Source organism: Marmota flaviventris, chromosome 4 (assembly GCF_047511675.1).
Source record: "Marmota flaviventris isolate mMarFla1 chromosome 4, mMarFla1.hap1, whole genome shotgun sequence".
Classification (NCBI taxonomy): Eukaryota; Metazoa; Chordata; class Mammalia; order Rodentia; family Sciuridae; genus Marmota; species Marmota flaviventris.
In genome coordinates this window covers 12026375-12049564 of record NC_092501.1, presented here as the reverse complement: position 1 = coordinate 12049564, position 23190 = coordinate 12026375, and the positions used below count along the sequence as shown (strand labels likewise).

General features: G+C 36.3%; 1 protein-coding gene across 3 annotated transcripts in view; it reads right to left on the bottom strand.

Moving 5' to 3' along the window:
- Nucleotides 1–1361: 1361 nt before the first annotated feature.
- The window catches only part of Cacul1 (CDK2 associated cullin domain 1), a 64360-nt gene continuing 42531 nt past the window's right edge, over nucleotides 1362–23190 (bottom strand). Inside the window, exons 5-10 of one of the 3 annotated variants that reach the window (XM_071610864.1) lie at nucleotides 19319–19421; nucleotides 18698–18763; nucleotides 16218–16307; nucleotides 12590–12665; nucleotides 6208–6251; nucleotides 1362–5829 (exon numbers count right to left, since the gene is read on the bottom strand). In XM_071610864.1, coding sequence (XP_071466965.1) covers nucleotides 5789–5829; nucleotides 6208–6251; nucleotides 12590–12665; nucleotides 16218–16307; nucleotides 18698–18763; nucleotides 19319–19421 — 420 coding nt within the window. In that variant the 3' untranslated portion in view covers nucleotides 1362–5788. Of the gene's footprint in view, nucleotides 5830–6207; nucleotides 6252–12589; nucleotides 12729–16217; nucleotides 16308–18697; nucleotides 18764–19318; nucleotides 19422–23190 lie in introns of all 3 variants that reach the window. The other 2 variants (XM_071610863.1, XM_027930155.3) reach the window with 2 other exon arrangements.

The following is a 23190-nucleotide window of genomic DNA, read 5'->3' as shown; positions in this document are numbered from 1 at the left end:
TCCACTTCCTGTAGTTGCATTCATTTTGAGGTATTTTATTAAAACATTTCAGTAACTAAGAAGTTTTAAATTGCTATACTCTCTAGGCTATCACTAGCAATTTGGGGAGGTGAGGACTTAATATGGGGAAACGAAGATTCAAAATAATAACCCACCAGGAACACACAGAAGGGAGTGTTTAAATAGTTCCCTACTGGCTACAAGGAAATCAAAGGTAGCTGTCAGACGATTCCAATGCAAAGAAAGAAAAAGTCAATGAAACCTGCTGTACCTGGTAACCAAAACATAAGATACTATCACAACAGGGCTTACATTAAAAAAAAAAAAGGAGTGGTGGTGGTGGTGGTTTGGTGATGGTGAGAACTGGCATTCTTAGAACACTGTAGGAAAGGATATTTCTAAAGAAACAGCAAGAAAAACTACAATTGTGAAGTAAGGCTAAAAAACCTTCTACTGATTTCACAGCAGGAAAACAAAGCATTATACAGAAAGCATGGTAGAATCCATGCAAAAATTCCCAAGCCAGAGAGCCCTAAGGTCTACAAAAGAAACTTTTTTTTTTTTTTAAACATGCTAGATATATACCTCTGCATGTACTCCATATGTCTACAGAATCTCCCCACCCCCACCCCCGCCCCCCCAACATATTCACACAGAGTTTCCATCACTGGTGCAGGGAGAGTCAGGACTGACACCCTGTAGGCTGAGTAACTGTGGCAACAGTGCGTGCAAAGTATGTGTCAGTCCTGATCTCTATACCACAATTATTTTTTAAGCAAAGATCAAATATCTATATTATAATAAAGTTCTAGTGACCCAGGTATCAAGGCTGGGGACCTCTGTACAAGGTTTATAACATAACAAGGCCAAGGACATCTATACAAGATTTATTTCATTAACTACAATAGTATAGTATATACCCTAATACAGAAGGAGTGATTCAAAATCCACCAAGGGTTAAAGGTCAAAACCAAAGTCAATGACTTTGTATCAAGGTCAGTTAAGTATTTCACCCACTGTTTGGTTTTTCTTGGACTAATGAATGAGTTCACATGCACAGCACCTGCTCTGGCCTTGCCATGCCTTCTGACAACTAGCACCACCAGGGACAAGCCTTCATTGCCACATCCTTGTCCTGGCTGTCCTGGTAGGTGGCAAAGACCTTTTGCCTGCATTTCATCTCCAAATTACATAGACACATTTCTGTTTCTAGCCACAGCTCCCCCACAACTTCACCTGAATTGCATGGTTGTAATACTGACAAATAGGGCTCTTAAGTGAGTAAACTGCTGTCTTCTAAGTGACTATCCACAGACTTATTGCACAGGTACCCAGTCACAACACTGAAATGACTTATGAGATTCAATACAAAATATTTATTTTTTTCCAAACCACAGAATTCTCAGCCCCAAAGTCATCCTATAAATTTTCCAGATTTGTAATCCATTAACATTTTTCTGAACAATGCAGTCCAATCTGAAAGGAAGATAATTTCCAACTAGCAGGGGTGCAATGTATACTGGAGTCCCATGAGAAAAGATCTATGATTAGCATTTTCTTGACTTCTCCCCCAGCCGCCCCAGCAACACGAGCAGAAACAGCACCTATACTTGTGCCACTCGACTCTGGAGAGATGTTCAAAATAGGATCTTGGAGAGTGGAGGAGGGAGGTGCCAGGGACTAGTTAATCATTACAGGGGAAGAAGAGGAATCATTTCCCTTGAGAAGAACAGAGCTCTTTTCATATATTATGGTGGCCAGAAACTCAGGCAAATTTTGACAGAGTAATGAAAGTAATAGGAAAGCTATTTCTCCACCAACTCCTATGACTTCCATTTTAGCTTCTGATAAAAATAAACTTCATCTTATACAAACTTATTGAAAACAGTAATCACACCCAAAAAGGTCCTCTAAATCTGTTATAGGTTTCAAAGGATTCACATTCTGACCTTGAATTTCAAAGTCCCCTTAAGAGGTCTAGAATTGGATTAAAGTAAACATAATATCCCAAGCTTAAAGTTCAATGACACACACACAAAAATCAACTCAAAACATCCAAACAATGGCTAGATAGCTAAAGAAGGCTTTTTTGTTTTACTTTTTAATTGTAAATTTTTTGTTATCTCAGATTAGTGTATATCCATAAAACAATGCTCAGTTAGTTTAATAATAGCTGCTTATTGAACAATTGAATTTTAGCTCAAGGGCAATGCCTCTTTCTTAATAATCACAGAAATAATTAACTGCTATAAGACGGGGTGGGATGGGGGGAGAAAACACAGGCTGCCTCAATAAGAAGACAAAATATGGAAGGGCTATTTACTGTATACAGGGAGATTCAAGAGGATTATTTAAATACTATGGTACAAATGCTCCTGCTTACTTTATAACTGCAGAAACCAATTGGGTTTGCCAGATCACCATTACCTTTGCCAATAGGTGTACAGACCACTCTGAAGTTACCCTTTTGTGTTGAAAACCTTCAAATTCCTTGTTTGGTCAGTACAGAATATTGCAAGGTGATGCACGTGCAAACTCTTCCTGAGGAATTATTTATGTGTGCAAATTTGCAACCCAACAGAATGCCTGGTATACATACAGCAAGGGGAGTGGGGCTGCTGGGCAAGTCTGAGCACTGGAGACGTGTGCACTGTTCCTGGTCATGGGCATCCATTCCTTTGTAATCCCACCACCCACAAATTAGCTTCCATTCTAATGAAAGGGAGGAAAACTGCTATAATTTTTTAACAGGAACAGGAAAAAATGTGACTTTGCCATGAAAGTTATAAAGCAGGAGTCATACAACAGTTTGGTGCTTCTTTTCACTGATTCTGCCTAGGAACTATTGGGCTAAGAGTCACGACATCAGGTTTTGCTTTCTACCCCCAAAGAAAATGAAGCAGTACTTCCTGTCGGGTTAGGGTGCAGCAGTGACAACAGAATTCAAGAGATAGGACACTGTTACTGAGGCTTAAGGCTAACCTTTAAAATACGTACCATCTCTCTAATTATCACCCATTTACTTTTACATGTTATTAACTCAAGATGACTGACCCAGCTTTTTTGTTAAGGATCTAGTTTCAGGTTGCACATACATACTAGTCAGTTTTGCCAAATCAACTGCATGTGTTGTCTAACCAATCAACCAGCATGTACAATATTCTATCTTCAATGATTTGGGTTTTCAATGATTTGATACAAAAGCCAGTATTTAGCTGGCATGGAAAAACTATACACTGTGCTGGCAAGAAGAATACAAGGAAACATGAGAAGAACATACTTCCTGGCAAACCGTACACAGTCAATACAAAATGGAAGGGGCCAAGTTGTATTTCTTCATGCTGCAAACTAAAAAAAAAAAAAAATGTCAAGAATTTCAATTAATAAGCAAGGTCACTTTCAACTTAAAGTAATTTTTTTTTTTTTTGGTTTTTTTTTTTTACACTGCAACATACTTCAAGGGGCTAAAGATGTGTTCACCACCAAGACACATGCCTTGGGGAATGTGCACAGCCTTCCTGTATGCCTTCCAATAATGGCTTTGTGGTACCAAACCTTAACCCACAGCTGGCTGCAGCCATTGTGCAAAAATTAGAGAAACTAAATTCTGCAGACATTCCTTCACCTACTTTTTTGTTAACACATACACAACAATAAAAGGAATTAAAGTATTTTCCATTAACTTATAATGCAAAAACATCGTACATAAGATATTAATGCCAATTCCCATCATAATACAGTGCTGTCATAGGGAAAGTTCTGATCTTGGCCAAAAATGAATGCTCTCTCCCAGAAAAAAGCACTTGGTTATATTATCAGGATACTGAAGAATTCACCCATGTATAAAGAAATGCTTCAATTTTATTCCTTTGAGAAATATCATTAAAGCCACTCAGGAGAGACTTCAGTTCCAGGTATATTTATAAGCCTACGGAAAGCACTCCATTGAGAAAAGTAAAATTTGGGCTTCATGATAAAATGGAATTCTTTCTTGACACTAGAATGTTACTGGTGTAGCAAATCAAGCTATACAGGTCATAGTGAAGGCCTGTATGTGTTTTTACAGTAATTCAGTGTTCATTACACAATCTAAGATGCAAACAGAGTGAAATGAGTCCAATTAAAGCCCTCCACAAAATCCACCCATTCTGGATGATAAGTACTTAAAAATATATCTGAGAACCTTCGCTTAATTTTACCCCTCTGCAGAATAATTTTTTACAAATCAAGGACTTTCTATTAGATAACATACCATGCGCCCAGTATGGCACTTCTAGCTCTTCCACCCATGACACTCCCCAAAAAAGGACATGCTGAACTGGCAGAGGCAGCTCTATGAAAAATTTGCAGATCAGGTGTGTCTTCTTTCCCTGCCAAGTTTTCTGGATAGATCAGGACCAGTGTGACTAGTCTGATAAGGCCCAGGAAAGTGAAGGCTACGTTTAATCTACATTTAAGAAAAACTGAGTAGAAAAATATTCTCCCCTTGCCACACTTTCTATTTTTATTTGACTTTCAAAGCCAAACAGAATTAGCTTCAGAGACTTTTATGAAGAACTAAACAGCCTTGCAGGTATGGTGAAACAGAAAACACGGCTTTGCTACAGCTGGAAGGGGACCTTAAAAAAGAGCAGAACTTCTTCCCTACTAAGCTCAAATGTCAAATATAATATTTAAAAGATGCAGAGCACAGATTCTACCTTTTTAAAGTACTTATCACCCATTAAAATGAAATGGATCAGGAACTCCACACCATGGATTATATTTGGTTTTAATAACTATCACTTCCCAGAATGTCGTAGGAAGCAGCTCTTGCTGTTGGAAAATCTCCACAATATTAAAAGGGGGCAGGGGCATTAGTACTGCAGGGCTGCCCACCCTTGAATTACGGCTGCCCATGCTAGAGCGGCTGGTGAAACAGGTAAGGTGATGGCAGGAATGCAAATGCTCTACAAGAGTTGGTCCCCACACAAACATGAACACGCCTGGTGCAGCAGGGGAAATCTGACCAATGTGCAACACGTTTCCATTCTCCCACTTAATTAGCATCCTATAAGTCACCCACCATCTTAGTGGGTTGGTTTGGAATACCATCACCTTCTCCAGGAAGTACTTGTGAGTTTGACAACACTGCCACACAGTTGCAAAGTGCACAAAGCTCAAGGCACAGAGTAGAAAGTTGTGAACTGATGAGGGAAAAGTTCTAATGAAAGTAGTTAGCATTCTCCTTGAACAAGACTTCCTAATACTAAACAAAGATCAACTCTTATTTTTAAAGGAGCTGTTTGGGTTATGGGTGAAAATACTGTATTGTAACCATTTGCTTGGTTTTAAAGCAAAAGATATCTTGACATGTGAAACCAATATGCTGTTAAGTCCCAAGTCCACAAATGAACAAAACAAGTGCTTAAAAAAAAAAAAAAAAAAAAAAGATTCTTCTGCCCTTATATTTTTGGAGGAAGCTGCTGATTTTGGCTGTCAGATTTCACTCAGCAATAGTCAATTTCCCCGAAGCTTGTTCCTCATAGAATCTGTAGATAAACTCATTAAAAGATTGTCCCATTTCAAAATCACCCCCAAGTCTAGCAGCAACTGTTTTCGTTTTTGTTTCTTGTTAGTTTTTTGTTTTTTTAAAATTACAAACCAAAGTAAGAAGTCCAGCATTCTCTCCCAAGAACAGCCTTGTGACAGAGCTCCTGAGTGTCGAAGGCCCCGCTGTGCTCAGAACACAGTCTCTGCAGCTCCAGTGTGTCCTCTCCTCGGGAGGAAAGTACATTCAACACATTCACTATCTGTATCCCCTGGAACTTGCACATGCAGATGAGCTGTCTGAAAAAAGGTCAGAACAGAAAAATACATGAGGAGCAGACAGCATATGACGATGGCAGGAGTCTGTTTATCCAACTTATATGTCTTAATCCTCTCCCCCAAGAGGTCTTATGAAAAATTCCCCATAAAATCATGGGGTTCTGAGTAAAGTCAAAAGGGGGCCAAGAGCATCAGAAACTGACCCTGGGTCATTGCCCCATCCTTGCAGATATTAAGGAATCCAGTGGCCTCCTGACAGCTGCCTCAATAGCCTGACCCTGGTCACACATGGCACCTTAGCACCATTAAGAACACAAGGGACATGACACACTGTGTGGGTATCCTACTGGCTGCCCTAGCACAAGACCACCCAAAAAGGGAAGGAACTTTGCCACTTACTGTAAGCCAATTCATCCCCAGCTCTCTTCCGGGACTGGTCACCTCTGGGGAAAGGAAAAAGAAGGCAGTCAGCAGACCTGACTGATTTCTTGACACACCACAAGAGAATAAACAAATCAGCACAATTCATAGCAAATATTTCAATTCTAACCCAACTACCTGTTATAAATAGACATTAGGGGCTGAAGGCCATAGCTCAGTGGCAGAGAGCTTGCAAAGCGCATATGGACCACTGGGTTCCATCCCCAGCAGCACCACATAATGAATACATAAATGTATTCTGTCCATCTACAACAAAAAATTATTTAAAAACAAAAACTAAACTAAAATATACATTAAACATAAGCTGATTTGTACCCTGAATGTTCTTAACTAAGGGTATAGTCTTTTAAATATGAAGAATCATCTATAAGAATGGTTTACACTGAGTTCTAAAAATAAGTTCATATTAAAATATCTTTGAAGACAAATCTGGGTTCTGCTATCAACCTCCCTAGTGACGTGCATATACTAGGGCAAATTTCAAATATGAAATTTAAAATTTTAGCTATTCCCCATAAGCCCCACTGAACCAAAAACTCCTAAAGCCTTTGAAAACTCTCAGAACCCATGACTTTAAATCTTTCACAAGCCAGTGGCTTCCAGATTTAATATAAAGCACTGATCTCTGTTATTGTGTGGATATAAGGTATCCCTCAAAAGCTTGTGGGTCAGACAATGTAAAAATATTCCAGAGGTGAAATGATCAATCAGTGAATTAATCCCCTTGATGGGATTAACTGGTAGCTGGAGGCTGGGAGGGTGTGGCTGGATGAGGTGGGTCATTGGGATACATATTTTGTATCTAGAGAGTGGGTATCTCTCTCTCTCTCTCTCTCACTCACTCACTCACTCTCTCTCCTCCTTGATCATCATTTGAGCTGCTTCTCTTTGCCACACTCTTCATTTGTAAGCCCAACTGCCTCATCACCAGTATCTGTGCACTGTAAATTGACCATGGCAGAAAACAGTGCCATTTCCACTCCATCCCCACCTCTTTCTCAGTTTCCATCTCAATAACACTACCATCCATCCCAGTTTCTCAGGCCAACAGTCGAGGTCATCCCTGATTTCTCTCTTCCCTTTACCCTGGGGTATTTTGCTCCACATACAATCCCGAGTCAAACACTGTCTCCAAGTCCACCGCTATAGCCTCAATCCAAGCCACTATCACCTCTCCTCCCCTCTGCAATTGGATGAGACTTACTAAGTTTAGACAAAAGCCACACTGGTCTTAGGTAAAAGCAAACCTAAGATTAGTTCACACCTTTGATTAAAGTCCTTTATGACTTCCCATTACAGTGAAAAATCAATTCCAATTCATTTTCCCAGCCTGGTGACATGGCTCCTGCCTGATTCTCCAACCTCATTTTTTACCTCTGTTCATTACATTATAGCCACCCTGGCTCTCTGTCCCTTTGGACATGTCAACACTTTTGTCCTTAGGATTTTCTCTATCTGCAACACTGACGCCCTCAGGCAGTCACATAGCTGTCTCCTTTCTGCCCAGCTCCAACATCTCCCCTTCAGAGGACATTCCATTAGGTCAGTTGGAACAGCCCCTCACACTATCTCATTCCCTGTTTAATTTTCTTCACAGCACCTATTAGTACTTATTTTATTATTTGCCTATAACATTAGAACAGAAATTCCAGAAAAGCTGGTAATTTTCCTATCTTATACACTCTAGTGCCTAGAAGAATTATAGCACAGAGACACTTAATATTTGTTGAACTAACAAATTAGTGAATGACATGAGCTCACAGATGGACTATTAAAATGCTAGCCTGAGTATGTCTTACACCATCACTTCAATTACCCAAACAACGAAGCCTAATATTCCTAACACAAAGCCACTGCTACCAATTACTCTGAAAGACCACAGTAATGGAAGATTTCAAAGAATCTAAAAAGTATCCAAAGCCCCCCCCCCCACACACACACACACACCCCTTCTTTCTCTGGTTGTTTTGGACAAGGGCAGACACCTCTTGGTAGGCTGGGTGAGGAGCCTTCATGATTGGCAAAGACCACACCACCTGATACCCAGAAGGTTCTCCTGCTGATCATTCAAGGAAAATCATGACCACCTTGGGCTAGCAGAGTTCTGAGCAGTCTGCCCTCACACCACTTTCTAAATAGTTTTGTTGCTAACCTAACACCTTGCCAAAGCCAGTAGAGTGACTTACACTGTTATTTATACTGGTATCATTTGAGTACCATTCAACAAATATTCTAAAAGAAATAAATTAATGCTAACTAAAAATGAAAACAAGTGATTTTATATATGGAAACTTAACTTCTACATGCAACCTTTATCACTACCCCTCAACAGTTAAATAAAAGCCAAACGTGCACAAACAACAGGAGAAAAATACAGATGTGAAAACAACAGCAGGCGGGAAGAAAGAACATGAATTAATGTATGCCATCAATGTTATCTACTCCCATGAGTCTTCAAAGCTGTAAGATGCCCTCAAATCCAGATCCCTGCTACTAAACAAAAAGCCCAAATTTGGGGTGACCCTCTCAGCTAAAAGACGAGCAATACCTTTACAAGGTTCTACTTTGTTCCAGAAATGTGGGTAACCATGTCTCAGAATGAACATCTTATTTGCCTTTATAAACTCCCTGGAACACTCTCAGTAGGGGGTCATAGGTTGGTCTGGATGAGAATGCTCCTGCTGGGACCTGCATTTTTTAATATGTTCCCAAATAAGCCTATCTTCATGTGATTTTTGTTTGATAAGAGACACTGAATTTCTGCTTTTCCCCAATCAATTCAATTATTCATGTAAGAGAAAACTATTGCTTTGAGCTTATGTTAGTTCTAGCTTTGAAATAAGTATATCCTATAGTTCTTTTTTTAATATTTATTTTTTAGTTGTAGTTGGACACAATACCTTTATTTATTTTTATGTGGTGCTGAGGATGGAACTCAGGACCTCACATGTGCTAGGTGAGCGCTCCATACTGCTGAGCCACAAACCCAGCTAAACACCCTATATCATATTTCACAACAACTCCTGGTCAGATGAGAATCTGACCACTAACTGCAGAGGAGGATGATTGACAACATTCTCATATTACTTCATGACATTTCAAAGACTTCCTCTGCACTGGTCACATTAAAGTTATGAGCTGTTTATTCAGGGATCCTAATCACATAAGTGGAACATCATCTTAAATGAAAAAGCAGTTTGTAACACCGAAACCAAAAAATGACTGCTCATGTCAGAATAACCAGTAACAGAATTTTTATTGATAGAAAAACATTTAAATAACATACCATCAGTGGACACTGTTTCTTCCAAAACAATCCTAGCCAAACACTGATCAAAGAAAGAATTAAATTTGACAGAATGTAGAAGGTGCATGAGCTCAAGAGTGGGGTACAAATACATGTATGAAGACACGAATTGGTGTGAATATACTTTGTATACAACCATGGATATAAATAATTGTGCTCTACATGTGAAATAAGAATTGTAATGCATTCCACTGTCATATATAAATAAAAAAATTAATTAAAAAAAGAGTGGGTACAAAATGTCAGTTTTGTACTCTGTGCTAAGCACCTGTCAGAAATTTATGAACCAGAGTTTAATCTTTATAGCAAGGCATAATAAAGTATTAATTAATTTATTTTTTGGTACTAGGGATTGAATCCATGGGTGCTTCACCACTGAGCTAAGTCCCCAGCCCTTTTTATCTTTTTATTATTTATTTTCAGACAGAGTCTCACTAAGTTCTCAGGGCCTCACTAATTTACTGAGGCTGAACTTGTGATTCTCCTGCTTCAGTCTCCTGAATTATGGGGATCAGAGCCACCATACCCGCCTATAAAGTGTTAATTTAACTATAAATGGTCCAATTAAGTTTGTAAAATAAAACATTTTAATTTTATCACCTTTTGGAATATTGCCTAATGTTTAAATCTCAACCAGAAGGTGCACCAAAGAATTCCACTAAGAGTAATAAAAATTCTAATTTAACACCAAAATCCAAGGCATTTCCCTGAACATGACCTGCTGACGTTGGCTGAATGGTGTTAAGTTCAAGTACTAAGGAATCAGTTGTCCATCTCATCACAAGCAAATGTGATCTAAGAGCTACTATACACCAAGCATTCCTAACTCTACTCTCTTGTTCCAGATTCAAAATTACAATTGGGAAATGCTTCTGGATATGTTTAAACAGTTCTACATCCTGTTCTGGAAGGTGAACTCAAGATGCTCAGAATTCCAAAACAGCTATATTCCTTTACTGCTTCACAAATATCAGTTTTCAGGAGACTGATCTTTTGGAAGATATTAATAAACTCATCTCTAAATCTAAAAATACTCAAAATATTTATAAATAGATCTTATCTTGGACTAAGCATCAATTTATTTACTTCAGAAAGAGCTCCTAGAAATCAAGAAGAAAAAAAATAAGACTAACAAATAGAAAAATAAGCTAAGGATATAAACTGACAAATGCAAACAAATATGCTTAGCTTTACTTATGAAAGAAAAACAAACTAAACCAATTCTGAGTAATTCTTTTTCATCTGCTAGACTGGCAAAAACTCAAAAGTGTTACAACAATACTGTACAAGCAAGGTCTTGGAGAATAAGCACTTTCAAACTTTGATGGTGGTAGATAGGCAAAAAAGTGTACATCCCTTATGAAAGGCAACTGGCAAAATTAACCAAATTTATAACTGCATTTACCTTAACCCAGCTTTCCCACTTCCAAGAATTCACTCTCTAGATATATATGTAACAGGTACAAAATTATACATGTACTAGGTTCTTCACTGTAGCATTGTCCCAAACTTCAAAAGACCAGAAATAATTCAAAGGCCAACTCCTAGGGACTGGTTAAATAAGCTATAGTATATTTAATACATCCACACAATGGAAAGTATAAAGAAATTAATAAAAATAAAGACATATTTTATGTTTTCTTATCTGTGTATTAAAAAAAAAAAAACTGGAAGGAATTACAAGAAACCACAGAGTAAGAGTTACTAAACTAGGTGAGGTTAGATATGGGGACAAATGGGAGCCAAACTTCCCATTGTATACTTTCTGTATCATTTTTATTTTAAACCACATGAGTAAGATTAATATGTCATTTGACAGTCATGTTGTGTATAAACAAATAAAACCACCCTATTTCTGCCAGAAATACAATTAGTCAAATAATTCTAGATCCTTCAACATCAAAGAGAAACATTCCAGCAGTTCTCTCTGGTTCTTCCTTGCCCTAACTACAAGAAAGTCAGGTCAAGTCACACAGCTTCTCTGAGCCTCTATAGCGCAAGTGCCAGGGAAGAAGGTAGAGAACCAGTGAGTGACTCAGTGTCCCCATTACCACATAAATAAATACAGATGCCATCAGGATAAAAATGGGGAATGTCAACAAAGAAGAGTAACAAAAAAATTACCTGCTTTCTTTCCTAACCTGGGTTGAAACAGATATTGTAATAACAGTGATCCTGGTCAAGGCCAGTTTCTCTGAAATTTAGTTTGACCTTAGAACCTATGAAAGAGAAATGTCCCTCTCCAGCCCTCGACAGACAAATGAGTCAACTCTCAACCTAATATGTGTGGACACAACTATGACTAAGACATCCACAAGTTTCTTCTTTAGTGCCAGGAATTCAAATATAGGAAGATACAGGAAAGTGCTAAGACTAAGAATTATGAAAATACAAGGTATCACTATGCTCTTAAACAATTTAGTGATATAACTCGGTGTTTTTCCACAGGGAAACCACAAAAATTTACATTTATGTTAGTTCAAAATGTACTTTCCAAGATTTTCTGAGGTATGGCCATGATAAAGCCTTGCAAAAATTTAAGAAAAACAAGCACAGTGTAAATGCCAAAAGCAAGAGAGGTAACTCTTCTGGACATGCATAAGGAGATACTGTACTTTTTAATAATAAACAATCTTACTTTAGAGAAAAAAACAAAAATCTGAATTGTAGGATTTAAAGCTTCTTCTCTAGTTAGTCATAAAAGTATATTATAACCAATCAAATTTCTACAATGTCTTTCCGTATGTCAAAAGCTAATGAATAAATTGGGAAGAGAGCTTGGAAGCTGTCCATCCTAATTGGCTACCCAGTGAGAAATCCCTTCTTCAAAAATGCATGTAGTGAAGAGTAGTTTCCACAGGCTCAAAATCCAACCTTGATAACTGTGCCAACAAGGAGCTAACTACTTCATCAGACAGCAGTGCCTTGGCTCCTAGAAAGTAACTTTATCTTCTAAGCCCTTGGCATCCCTCCCCCACCACACCAGAGCAGTCTAAGGACGTATTTTGTCACCAAATTAAAAAAACAACTTGCCTTGTGAAACCATTCTGTATAAGCTCTCTTTGAAGTTTCTGATCTTGAGCAGCATATTCAGAAAGTTCAGATTCCACTGCCGGAGGGAGAATGTTTGGAATAAATTTAGAAAATAGAGTTGGAGCCATCTGAACCCACTCTGTGAGGGAAGGAAAAGATTCATTAAGGAAATCACATAGATAAATGAAAAAGTGAAAATTTTCTTTCATTTAAAGAACAAAATATATATTAAACCAAATATGAAACATGGCAGGGTGGGAGGAACAATTCAATCCTGTTCTGGTAAAGAACATACACAGTGGTTAAATCTTTTTCCTAAAAAGAATGCACAGCACTGGGGTTGGGGGTCAGTGGTAGAGCACTTGCCTAGCATGTGTAGGCACTGGGCTTGATTCTCAGCACCACATAAAAAAAGAATAATTAAATAAATAAGTTATTTTAAAAATAAAGAGAATTTACAGTATGAAGAAAGCTGGCATTTTTACATTTTACTGATTTATCAGAATTTAATGAAAATCTCTAGGAAGTTTTTTAATGATCTTGTAAAAATTTCTAAATATGGAGAAAACACAGATGAGAATTCCAAACAATTCTGATTCAAAGGGGACTTGGAGACAAGGGACTGGGAAGATATACCAGCCCTGTTAGCCAAATAACTAATATTAAAATGATATACTGGCTGGAGAATAAAACACTAAAGAGAAAAATAGACATAAAAAAGGGGTGGAGAGAATGAAAATTTGATCAGTGGGCTAGAGATAACTGGTCACTACTTAGGAAAAAAATCGTTTTTGACTCAACATTAAATTGTAACAAACTTACAAACAATTATTGTGTGTGTATGTAAATATAAACAATAAAAGAAGTGGGTATCAAGTTATTAAGAAAAGGTCATGAGAATAATCTATAGGGGGAAAAAAGGCAAATATAAGCCACAGGAAAATATTTGCACTGGACATAACAAAAATGATTTTAGTATCTTTATAAATATAAAGTATTTGTACAAATTAGTAAGACCAGATAAAGGAGTGAAAGATAGGAATGGTAATTCTTGGAGGTGGGGGCAGGGAGAACAGAATTAGGTAGTCTTGTTAATATTCAGAAAAATTAAAGTTAAAAAGAACCACTCTGTTCCCCATGTTCAGCCAACATTAAATAGAAATAATGCCCACCTGTCTCAAGGGCACCATGAAACCACTACTCCCTTCCCTGGTGGTGGTGCTCAGTGACAACTCTGTTAGCCCTTTCCAACTGTTTTAATCTAGCACTTTCAAAATTTCCCCTTTGTAAAGCACTGTGGCTGTCTGCATCAAAAAACATTAAAATGTCAATGTTCATTAAGCCAGAAAGCTCACTTTAAAAGTGCAACCTAAGTAAATAATTCTAAATCTGAAAAAGCCACATCTGATGCTATGTGATGCTGGATCAACATAGTTAAAAAAAAAAAAAGTGAAAGTAAACAACATCAACATAGTTTTAAAAAAAAGTGAAAGTAAACAACATCCAGCAGAGAACAGTTAAGCTACAGATGGGAACTAAGCAAGCATTGTAAATGATACAAAGGCCAATCCATCAGCCCTTGCACAAACTTAAGGCAAAATGTTCTCAATAGGGTCCCTACTGCCAGCCCGGCTCAAATCTGGCTTTAAAAAGAGCATCACTGTCATGCTCTGAGGAAGTACTAACCAGTCAGAGAGGATGCAAAGTCATATCTCTATGCCACTTATGGAACTTTAGGTAGTGATTTTTTAAAATAAAGATGAAGAAACAAACAAAGGTATTAAATGGAAAAAGGCAAGGTGAGACTGCCCAACTATTTCCAGAATGAGCTTCTGAAACGATGGAAACACAGCAACAAGGGTTAAGTCCTCACAACCTTCTACAATAGGTCTGTGGATCTAGTTAGAAACCTTCAGAGGTTATTCAGATACAGCAGCATAAAAGACCAGCATCTGAGAGACCTTACAACTGAAGAAATTTTTACCTTTAAAATTCAACTTTTAAAATATTCTAACCTTAATCTGTCAGTTGAATAAAACTGCTTTAATAAACTAGGAATATAACCAGGAACCAAGACCTGTAAATGCCAAAATATGCTTAAAAGGGACTCTGAAAATGCATAAGGCAGCAAAAGGTTGGTCTGTGATAAGATTCACCTTTTGAAAAGGACAATTCTCAAATGCATAATCCTCCTCATAAGTAGTATAAATCCTATTACAACAGCTCGAATCTGGATAAAATAGCATTTAGATAAACATGTAACTACAATATTTTCTACCCATAGTGATTAGCTTTATTGTGCAATTTTGTTACTTCTGACAAAAGCCAGAACTGATAGAGCTGCCTACTTGGGAGGCAGAATTTGTCATACTGCACTTGGAAGCCTTCCAAACATAAAAGAAAAAAATAAATTCATAAACTAGCACACAAAAACATTTCATGAGCCATTTTCACCACACTGAGGCAAAATGAAATTCAAACGTCTGAAAAACTAGAAAATGAAAAATATCAGTTTACTGGATACATGCAATGGAATCTTTCTGCAGCTTTACACCAGTACTTCCTGTTAGAAGTTATAAATAGAGCTCAAGACCTGACCCAAATTTAAATCACAATAAATTTGTATATTCCAGATATCATTAAAGGTTTAAAGTAGCCTGAGAAAGAAGGTATTTTGGAATCAGTCTATTTCTGTGATTCCACGGTTTCCACCTGGTTTCCATTTCATCAAGCTAAATTCTGACATGTTTTAAAAATTAATTAACCAATCAAGTCATCAATTAAATAAAATGACAAGCTCAAATGAATAGTAGCAAAAGCAGTTTTTGCACGCCTATTATGTTATCAGGTACTGTGTTAAGCTCTTTACGTCATGCTTTATTTCATTTAATCCTCAAACAAAATAATTTCACAAAAAGGTAATTACTGTTAAAAAGGCACCCTTTATGCTTACAGATTAGGGAACAATATTCTACCCTGAGAAGTTCTGCAATCTCTCTCCCTTCAGTATTTTTTAATTGGCTAAAAAACTTTATGACAAATTTGACATTCTGATTTACAAACAGGAAGATGCTTACAAAGGCTCCTTGGGATTTCTTTAAATCTACTGTTTTTATTCTAAAATACATTAGGATAATTTACAAATCAAGCTCTGAATGCCATGTACTTTGATTGTATATCTTCTCAAAACGTCCTTATGAATTGACTGGTAACTGCACCAACTCTAGATTCCCTGCCAATTAGAACCCAGGCCTAAGAAGATGAGTTGTGAGTGTGTGTGGCAGGGCACATGTGCATCATGGGGTGGGAAGTAAAGGAGGAACTCTTTAAAATTAAGGCCAAACATGAGATTCAATTTTATTCAAAATGTATCCCACAATAATTTCTTGTTTTTCCCCCTTACAGATACTACAAAAACCAAACTAGTTGGTTCTCACCACAAGAGAGTTCTAAGTGAGCTCTGAGTTTTATACTGCACATTGATAAATAGCTACTCAATATTTTTGCTATAGGAAACCCAAATATCATTAGGCATCACAAAGTACATAAAGAACTACTGCCCTCTTGGATAAGGCTGTAATAAAACAAATAAACAGGTCCAATCCCAATGAAAATGACAGGTGTTTACCTGGTCTGAGAGTATACAGGCCTTTCACAATATTTGCCATAGTTGAAGGTGTGACCTGAAATGGTGTTGACTGGGCTTCTAAAAGTAAAGCTGAAATAAGAGAACAGGTTAAAAAACACATAATGCCGATTATCAAGATTTCTATTTTATTTCTCTCAAAGCTGAAGGGTAAACAAGTACAAGAAAACAATAGCACAAGAGAACAAAATCAAGAGTTTATATACTAAGAATTTTTTTTTAAAAATCCCTGTAGCAGCTCAGTTGCACAGGTAATACGTGAAGGTCTGCTAGAGCACCAAGGGAAATGAACCAACTCAGGCAAATTATGGAAAGAGGTAAGCCTTTTAAAAGCAACAGCATCATGGCCCTTGGTAAGTGAGCTGAAAGTGCTCCCATTACATCTGGGGAGTAAAATGTAAGTTAAACTTCTTCAATCATTTCTTCTTCCCTTCAAAATATCATATTTAAAGCCCTTTACATGTAAAGGTTAAGCATCCCTTAACAGAAACACTTAGCAATCAGTGTTTCAGATTTCAGAGTTTTGTTTTTTGGGTTTTTTTTTTTTTTTGGATTTTGGAATACTTGTATAGATTTTATTGGTTAAGCATCTCTGTAAAAATCTGAAATGCTCTAAAACTTATCATGCTTAAAAAAGTTTCAGATTTCAGAGAATTTTAGATTTTCCAATTGAGGATCCTCACCCTATAGTAATTTTAATAACTTGATTATAGGCAGAAACTTACTTTCCCGATGCCTAGCTCCATCTACTTTCTTCTTAGAAAAGCTAAGGTTCAAGAGATGATGGATGATTCATTCATCTTTCTCATGTTTATGACTTTGGTTAACAACATAACCCTGACACTAAACATCACAACACAGTCAGTTTTCCCAGGGTCATTTACACTGTTCTATGACAGTTTATTAACATTTTTAAATAAACAGAAATAATTCCTCTAGATAAAACATCACTAACAGATTCAAACAAATTGCATTATTTAGTGGACCGAACAGATATTACTGACCTAAAGTTATTTTTCTAATTTATCTCTCAAACACCTGTAATTTACTAACAACAAATAAACAATAATTTTTAAATCTGCCTATTTTACTCAAGCCAGGTTTGTAATCAACCATTTTCCCCTCTACATCTTTCTAAAAATGGAAACAACATCTTACTTAGGTAACCTTATGAGAACTAAATAAATTAATATCTGTAAAGTATGTGGAGTAGGTCTTAACACACATAAGCAGTATGTGTGTTTGAAATCTTTTTGATGATCACCCACAAAACACCGTTAAACATTTACAGAGTCCCTTGTTCTGGATCCAAACCAGTGTGACTAGTGTTCACATTTTGTATATACCTCACTAAGTATAATCCCTAGTAATTTCTCAATAAATATGATAAATTATGTTTTATTCAATTTACAAAGGCTTAAGGGCCCTTTCAGTTTACTTGGGGGAAAAAAAAGGCATGTCTATCATTAAGTGTGATTTTTATTGAAACCAGAGTATACAAGAAACAAAAGAAGTAATCTGTTTATGTTTTCTCTCTCACCAAATTTGGTATATTTTCTTTTAAATATTTTTTATATACCCCATTTGAAACAAATGTATGATATATGATATGTCAAGATCAATGTAATGTTTTGAGCAACTAATAAATTTCTGATGTTTAAAAAAAATATTTTTTATTTGTGTTTATTAGATGGATATAATACCTATATTTATTTATTTATTTATCTTTATGTGGTGCTGAGGATTAAACCCAGGGCCTCACATGTGCTAGGCAAGCACTCTACTAACCAAGCTATATCCCTAGCCCTGTATTTTCTTTGGATTATCGTTTTTTTATATGTTCAATAAAATTGATTTCCAAAGTGCTAGTAAATAGAAAAACATTTATAAAGGAAAGAGGACTTTCTACCAGATGGTAGCATTTCTCCATAGAATTTTAACAGAAAAAAAAAATATTGTGCTAAATTTTGCAACAAAAGAAAATGTCAACATAGCTGAAAATATGTAAATGGCTATAATTAATAGCTGGAATTATCTCATGAGGTAATGTTCAAAGATGTTTGTAAACATCTATCCAGTCTTTTGTTTTTAAAGCAAGTCATATGCTCAAGATTCTGGGCCTCCATTCTGGAATCTCTTGGGAATATAATAATAAAACATGTCTTATCATCATCTACACTATTATTTGAAAACCCTGTCTCTAAAAGAAACTGACCCTAAGTTTAGTAATTTCTCAATAAAAAAAAAAAAAAATGAAAAAAACGTTTGTGGTCAAATTTGGAAAAATTCTGGTAAAAGTTCAATGTGGTAGCAACTAATTATGACTAATGTGAAAGCAAAAAATATATACTGCAAATCCAAATATGTGTCAAATTCTTTAAAAATGATTTTATGTGTACTGAATAAAATATGAGCTTTTAAAGGATGCTGAGACATGAGGTGATAGGGGCTTCCTAACTCACTTGGAGAGAGATATTCTTTTAGGGAAGGCAGGATGAGATGCCACCTACTGTGAGCGGGCAGGCAACCTGGGAAGGAGAAAAAGGCAAAACTCATTTGTTTATTTAATCAAGTGCACAGCCAAGTTAAATATTTTACAAGTCTTAATTCACAAACAGAAAATGCAGACCACAAGAGGCTAAGAAGCTTGCCTATCACACAGTCACTAAGTGACAGCCAGACTAAAGAAGGGTTGCTGCACCAAAGAGTAAAAACGAAAGGATTCTGCACTAACATTTCAAAGACACAACACAGCACTCCTTCTAGAGTCACTGGTAGGAAAGTCAGGGATGAAACTCCTAAAATCTCTCCCTTGCCACAAGAGAATTTAAAAAGGCACCAAGTATCAGGCAAAACACAAGACATGTTCAATGACCTGGCTAAGCTGTTCCCAGTTCAATGACCAACCCAGAAATAACATCTGCACTCCTCAGCTTCTATCACTATAGAACAGAGCAGGCTTCAACGCTTCCTACTATCTGGTTCAGAAGATGTCAAGATTGAGTTTTTATAGGAAGGGAGGAAGGGAAAGAAAACATCATTGTTAGTAGTCTCTCACCCTCATAATAAATTTAATTACTTACGCATCAGGCTGTAAATGTGCTTTTCTGCAACATGTTCCGTAAACAGCTTTATAAGGTCATCTTTTAAGTCTCTATTAAGCTTGGTTTCGATGTAAAACTTATTCTGAAAAAGAAATTATTTTTCGTGTATCAACTGGGGGATATAATTAGTCTTGTGAACTGAAGCACTAAATAGTATTTTAGGAGACATGCATAAAGTCATCAATTAAAAAAAAAAGATCAAATAAGAGCCCACCACTATGAGTTCCATGTCTTTCTGGCATGAGGTTGAAAAGTAAGAAGATCAAGAACTGTTTCCAAAGACCAATGGAAGATCTCAAACATCAACTCAACCGAAATGTAGAGACTTTATGGAATCACCATGTAATATCCCCTTTAAAATCCTACATCATCATCTAAAGACAACATTGGGAAACACTCATTAAAGGCACCTCATTTACTAATGAGATAGGCTAAGAGCAGGCACAGGTGACTCCCTAGCACACATGCCATTTCATCACTAGCCAGTCAGCTTCTGGATTCCATGGAGACCATCTTTGCTTAAGAGGTAGACACACCCAGAGTAGCCTAATCAGACTGTGAAAAAGTAGGCTTGAGTTGAGGGCAAGAGTCGTAGTCAGGACCACAAGAAGAACAAGATAAAATAGATGTGGTGGTCAGCAAAGAGACAAAAAAGAACTATGGATTCAAAACGCCTGGAGACTGCCTCCTTTCTACAGTTCTATTACAGGACACAATGCTTTTCCTTATGTATTTAAAATTCACAGACCGAGGTTGAATCAAGTTTTCTGTTTCTTGCAGCTGAATGACTACAGTGACTGGCAAGTCAAAAAAGATCAAATTTGTTCATGCTTTAATATAAATGACCAAGAGTGGAAAACACAAAGAAAAATGTTAAGAACTTGCTCATTGATTCTAAATTCTTAATGGTTTTTCTTCTTAAAAAAATTATAGGGCTGGGATTGTGGCTCAGCAGTAGAGCGCTCGCTTAGCACGGGTGGGACCTGGGTTCGATTCTCAGTACCACATAAAAAATAAAGGCATTGTGTTGTGTCCATCTACAAAAAAAAAAAAAAGACTCATATTCTCTCTCTCTTTAAAAAAATATAAAAATAAGATGTATATGGTTAAAAAACAAAAGCATGCAAAAAGGTATGCAATAAAAATAAGTCTCCTATTGAAAACCTTCTGTCCTACTCACAAAGGTCCCACTCTGTATTGGGGAAATTATTGTCCATTCTTTCTAAAATGTTCCTCATATAAGTAGATATGTTCTCCTTTTCACCTAAATAGAAAACACTTGCTAATGAGGAAACATTACACACTGCTTTGTACCTTGCTTCTTCACACCAATGTTGTGTACTGCAAAATTTTTCCGGAAAAGAACATACAGACATCATTATCTTTACACATTTCCTACTTTCTTATTAAATAGTCCTCACTGATAATAATCAGGTTCCCCCGCAATACCGCATAATTCTTACATATGTACAGTATTTTACATATGTTTATGAGTTTATTTATGATAAATTCCTAGAGATATAATTTCTGAGTTCCTCCAAAGAGATTTTACAAATTTATATTTCTAACAAAAGCGTGAGCTTGTTTTCCTAAATATTCACCAGATGCACACTCTAAATATTTAAGATCTTAATGCACAGCATCTTAATGTTCTCTTCCTACTCCTTTTTTTTAATATTTATTTTTTAGTTATAAGTGAACACAATGTCTTTATTTTTATTTTTATGTGGTACTGAGGATCGAACCCAGTGCTTCACGCAGTAGGCAAGCACTCTACCTCTGAGCCACAACCCCAGCCCTCTCCCTAATCTTTAGTAAGTAACCAGACTCATTCAACAGAAGTAGTACGAAAACTTCAGAAGTACTAAGAAACTCTTAAGTTATTTTACCTCTTTATTTAAATAACAAGTTATTTGACTTTTTTGTACAATACTGTTAAGTTTCAATATCCTAAACAAAAATACATAATATCTTTATTTGATTCTATGTCTTTCAACAAGAATCTCCACTATTAATAGTGACTTAGACACAATCCATATAGTCATATAGAATAGTCATATAGAATTCTAAGATAATAGTGTTGACAAGTAACACTATTATGATTATGTTTCCAACAGGTTAACATTTCAAACTATTATTTAAATAATATACTCTTTTCAACAAAGGAGTACCAAAGTTTAAAATTTTTAAAAATAAATTAAACAAATTTTCACAAATAACCAGAAAGCAAATTCAAATTCTTAAGCTAAATGAAAAGGTATAGTTAAAACTTTTTAATTTTACAATATCGTATCCTGTATTAGAATTTTGCTAGGTAGAAGAGTGTGAAGTTCATTTATTCTTTCTTGATACAATCTTCTTATATGCCAAGATCCTACCATAAAGTTTTAAGAAAGCAATAATGGCAGCGTAGACAGACAAGTATACCACTTTCTTGCCTTTTTTTTTTTAAACAAATTAGCTATCAGTTTTGATTCGAAATCCAAGTTATGCTCATTTAGTTCTATTTTTATTTCTAACCCACCTAGCCAATATGCTTACTGGGAAATGCCGTGTAAATGGCAGACATGGAGGTAAATAAACCTACTCATCTACCCTTATCTCCCCTTTTCCACAACTAGGCCTGAGGCTCTATCCTTCATGCTCTGATTTTACTCATCATTTCTACTGAAAATTTTAGAACAGCAGAAATAAGGAATTTACTAGAATGGGAATGAAATATCTACTATACCTAACAAATACTCCTGATGAATAACCCTAGAGAATTTCACCAAAATGATCCGTGGCTGTCTCCCAGACTTTCTGACCCTTCCCAAGAATTAACCCAGCCAACCCAGGTGACTAATACTATTAACTATGTGTGTCTGTGTTTGTGGAGGAGGTACTAGGGATTGAACCCAGGGTATGATACATGCTAAGCAAGTACTCCCCACTGGGCTATATCCCCAGTTCTTTTCTGAAGTCTTTCTTTGAGACAGGGTCTCACTGAAGTGTTGCCAAGCTGGCCTCAAACTTGTGGTCCTCTTGCCTTAGCCCTTTAAATAGTTGGAATTACAGGTATGTAACACTTCAGCCAGCTAATATTTTTGACTAGTATCATGATTCATAAAGAAGTTCTGGCACTTAAACCAAAAGCAAAGCCTCTTTATCACTTTCTCCTAAGATAAAGTCTTTGTAAAACAAGAGGCAAATACAAGCTTCTTCTGCATTAACTATAAACCCTTATTAACTTTTACAATTGTTATCAGTACAAAAAGAATAATTTAATTCAAATGAAAATCTTGAAGTACAAGATCTTTTGGAAAATACCTTCTAAATCAGAAATAACTAGAGGTAGCTTTGTTTTCGTTTTAAATAAAGTACATTTTATGAAGAATAAGTCACTTTTAAGACTTATATTCCATACACAGCAATATATATGCTACAGAATGCAGAAACAACCAAATATGTCCCATTCCCTAATCTAACAAAGAAGAGTTGGAATAATGATTTCTAGGGCTCTCCCCATTTAGGAACACTAACATTAAATGATTCTATATTTAAAAGAAGGAAAAAATTAATCAACAAGTACAGTCTACAAATTATACTTCTGGCATAACTCTCCAAGCAAAAGAGAACGTCAGATTGGAAGCATTTTATTTTTCCACTTTTTATGGAATGACTTAACTTGGCATTTTTCATACATCATATTTTTAGATACATGTTTTAATTGCTTTCTAAGGACAAGAAATCTTATGTATCTTTTTTTTTCCCAGGACGAAGCACAGTCCATTCCACATGACCAGAAATACAATGAATACAATCATTGGATGACTGCTAATTACTAATACCTAGGTGACTATTCAAGCAAT